The sequence below is a fragment of the Coffea eugenioides genome, chromosome 8 (genome assembly GCF_003713205.1).
Source record: "Coffea eugenioides isolate CCC68of chromosome 8, Ceug_1.0, whole genome shotgun sequence".
Lineage (NCBI taxonomy): Eukaryota > Viridiplantae > Streptophyta > Magnoliopsida > Gentianales > Rubiaceae > Coffea > Coffea eugenioides.
The window spans coordinates 45,860,841-45,865,097 of record NC_040042.1 but is presented as its reverse complement, the minus strand read 5'-3'; the positions used below and the strand labels follow the sequence as shown (position 1 = coordinate 45,865,097).

The window sequence follows — 4,257 nt, the reverse complement described above, 5'->3', positions numbered from 1 at the left end:
GTGAAGTTTGTTACAGAATAGTACTCCTACTACTACTACTACACGTCTACGTAGAAACTCGAGGGGGAGACCATCATATATATTAACATTACAGGAAGGGTTTGATGGAATGTCGTTTTAAGGTTAGATGGGAACATGGGCCCATTTTCTAGGGATTCTTTTCACTGAGGATGTCGGTTCCCTTGTATTGCAGTAGTAATCCCAATCCAACATATTTAAAGCTGGATTAGAGGGTTCTCTTTGTTTAGCGTTCCATCCATCCATACATCACAAGAATCTAATTGCACAAGAGAGAATATATGGGGCACCATTCTTGCTGCAACCAGCAGAAGGTGAAGAGAGGCCTTTGGTCACCTGAAGAAGATGAAAAGCTCATTAGATACATTACTACTCACGGCTATGGCTGCTGGAGTGAAGTTCCTGAGAAAGCTGGTCTCTCTTCAGCTCCCCTTGTGCTCGCATGTTCCATTTTACTTGTGGCTGTAGTTTTGGTTCTTGTCACGTAATGTTTACATTTGATTATTCCAGGACTTCAAAGATGTGGAAAGAGCTGTCGCTTGAGGTGGATTAACTACCTGAGACCGGACATAAGAAGAGGAAGGTTCACTCCCGAAGAGGAGAAGTTGATCATCAGCCTTCATGGGGCCGTTGGAAACAGGTTTTTAGTGATCACTTGTAAACTTAGTAATTTCTATTCCATCGGTTTGCAATCTTAGTTAATGGAGTAAATTTTTGTTCCAAGAAGTGTTAATGAAGGGAGGGGATGGGAAGGAGGACATGAGAGGAATGATGATGGTGAGGATCTTCCTTTCAGTACTAGAAATGAGGAACTTCTTCTGACAATGGAACTATGTCAAATTCTGACATAGCTAATAAGATTTCTAGCGTTTTTACCCCATTGTTTCTGATGAATTAAACTAGGATACAGTAGATAACGTGTAATGGAATCTTTTAGTTTGAGATGTTACCGGCATTCAGCTGTCCAGTTGAAGACCTCATCAATTCTTTGAGGCATTTTCATCTGTGATGAACTGATCTGCACATACGATCAGGTTTGAGCAAACTGGCTTCAACTTGAAGCACAGATTTCACTCGGACAACTTCCCATTCTTGATTTGAAATGTTCTTGTGTTCCTTCTTCATGAACTTAGGCTTGTAAATTAAGTGTCGGAACAAGTTTCTAGATGAAGTTCCAAGAACGTATATTTTCATGTAGACACATTGTGCCAAAAGACACTACAAGTTCGCTTTCGGAGTAGTTTAAAGGTATCAATTGTCAACTTTAAATTTGGAAGACGTTATGTAGGCAATGTCAACAGTTGAACTTCAGGTTTTCAGCTGAAAGTACATGTCTATTCTATGCACTGAATATTGCTTTACTTGTGCTATTTACGTCGGGGGTTTTTTCCTTCAGTCTACCTGTAATAATACAACTTATTCCAGCTACTACATGAGATTGCTTCTGACTCCCTAATTTCTCCTCATGCAATAAATGCTAATATTACATGGGATGGGAGTAATACTCAAAATGTATCTCACTTTGCAAAAAATCTACACTATCACAATCATGCATAGTTCCTTCGACCTTGGGATTCTACCTACTCAGAAGAATGTGTCTCCTCATCCCTGTTCAACATATAGTAACCAAAACTTTTTTAAAAAAAATAATAAAGTAACCAGTTAATTAGCTAACTTAGGATTTGCCTAATATAAAATGATAACTCCTTCCTACATTTGATGACTTGTGTAAATCTCATTGTCGCATGTATATTTATAAATCAGTTGATGATTTTATTTACGTTTGTTTTCTTGTTTTTTTGAGTGCAGTGCTGTCCAGTTTATTTTAGATACAGTTTTTCTTTGTATTAGCTTCTGATAGCAAGGAGTGGAATTTTGCAGATGGGCTCATATAGCAAGTCACTTGCCCGGGAGAACAGACAATGAAATAAAGAACTACTGGAACTCATGGATCAAAAAGAAAATACGCAAACCATCAGCAGCAGCAGCTCCACCAAACATCTCAGCAACTAGTACAGATCATCAGCAATCCGGCCAATTTTTCTCTTACAACACAAACCAGCTAGACTTGATCAATCAACAAGACTTTGCAATGAAGCCACAGAATATTCAAGATACCTTATTTACATCTCCACCCTTATTCATGTTTGACACTTCTAGTTCTTCATCGGTGCTACAAGGACTAACTGGTGATGGTAGTAATGCTGATCGAATGGTGCCGGATCACGATCAGCTCTTTCAAGAAACGGCAGGAGTACTGAATTCTTCAATCTGGCCACAAATGAACCAGCATCACCAAGACCATCAATCAACAGTACTGGTCCAACCAGCATCTTTTACGCCTGGATTGGATTCAATTAATTATTTGCCGCCATTGATCGATAACGTCGAAAATATGGTGCATATTGATCATGTGCAATCTTGTAGTAACATTAATAACGTGGAGGGAGAAATAACAACACTGGATTGCCTACAAAGGCAAGAGCTAAATCAATGGGTTGAAACAACACAGCAATGTCCTAGCTACCTATTTTGGGACCAAACTGATGATCAAGGACCACTAGGCGGGGATGAATCATTACCATCTTCTTCGTCAAATATGGGAGCTATGCTATCGTATCCTTCACCTCTGTAAATGGAAAAGCTCGTGATGATGGTGAAGAAACCACCTGTCTTTGGGGAATGCTGGCTTTTTTCTTTTTTTTTTTGGTTTTATTTTTTTTCCATTCACGTCGGATGAATTTTTTTTTTTCCCTTTTAAAATCGTGTGATAGCGGAATTGGGACGAGAATGTGTTTATTGATGTTTTCTGGAAAGCAAGAGAACTCTGAGAAATAAAGAATACATGCTAATTTATGATCAACGGGCACTTCTTCTCATTTTACCCTGTGTCCAATTGGTGATAGTACAATAATATACCCAACTCGTCAAATGTGGAATGATATTTTAATTTATGAGCTGGCGTTTTAGTTATTGATTGGGCTCAGATAAATCTTCTGCACTATAAACCGCACGGGGATGTATATTACAATTGGTCTCCATCTATAAAATTGAGAGTATATTGTGCTTTTGGGAATAAAAATGATCTCAACCATTGATATATCAAGCGAAAGCATCTTATAACATTTGGAATTATACAATATTGTTCCCCGTCTTTTTTTTTTTAAAAAAATAAATAAATGTGTTTGATATTTTTCCTATTCATAAATGGTCAGGAGAAAAACCAAATAGATTATTTTTTTTCCCTCAAGAAAATTGGTCCCAAATCACAATGGTAGAGGGAAAGGAAAATGATGAAACAAAGAGGTATGTTGGACATGACATGTCCGTACAGTTTCTTACGTGCATGTACATGCTTACATGGGGAGGGCACGCATTTGGTAAACTGCGTCGTATCTATCCCTGCACTGTGATTTCTGCTTTTCTCTGTTAAGTATCTCACATTTGGTGAGGATGTGTGAGTTTGATCAAGCTTCGTTCATCGATTCAGGGGTTTCGTTAATGTTTCTCAAGTTAACTTACGTATATTGTCAGTAATATGGAAGCCTAGAAAAGGGCAACCCCAAAAATAGTTGGTTTGGTACAAAAATTCAAATTATCCAGGGTACGTACTTTTGTCCTGTCGTCCATGATATTATTGTTGTGGAAAGAAAACTTTTTGAACGGAAAATCGGGCAGGGACAATCATGACTATCCTGGACGGTTCACGATTATGATCGGCTGAAAAAATGTAAGGATTAGATCATTGCATGTATAAATTCATAAAAATTTATTTTATATTTATTTTATATTAAAATGAATTACACCTTAAAAAAAGGTATATACATCCTGTAAAATTGAACAAAATCGACATAAACGGTTGCCCTAACAACTGCTTATGCCTCAAATACTTTTGAAACTATTTCTCAAATGATATATCACTTGAAGAAACTTTTCCTTCAGAGCTATGAATGGCGAAGGGGCTTACACCTGTTCTAGCAATAGATGCTTTTTTCACTTCCATTATAATTGGATGGTACCAGGTGGGCGGCATGGCATGATGGCAAGACCAAAATATATATATATATATATTAATTAATATTTTTTTGGGTCCAATTTAAACTGATTGATCTCAAATCCATCCGTGTCGATCTGTGGTTTGCACCAATTCTGAAATGGCCTTGGAACCAACGGGCGCCGTTCATGGTGAAGGTGTATCTGAAGTCTTGCCAGCAAAGGACCTGCATATAAACTTTCAAC

General features: G+C 37.7%; 1 protein-coding gene across 1 annotated transcript; it reads left to right on the top strand.

The window, feature by feature from the left end:
* The first annotated feature begins 299 nt into the window (after positions 1–299).
* On the top strand, positions 300–2,744 carry LOC113781651 (transcription factor MYB46). Its single transcript, XM_027327610.1, has 3 exons — positions 300–432; positions 529–658; positions 1,900–2,744. Exons 1-3 carry the CDS (start codon positions 300–302, stop codon positions 2,651–2,653), a joined length of 1,017 nt encoding a protein of 338 aa, XP_027183411.1. The 3' UTR covers positions 2,654–2,744.
* Positions 2,745–4,257: the final 1,513 nt, after the last annotated feature.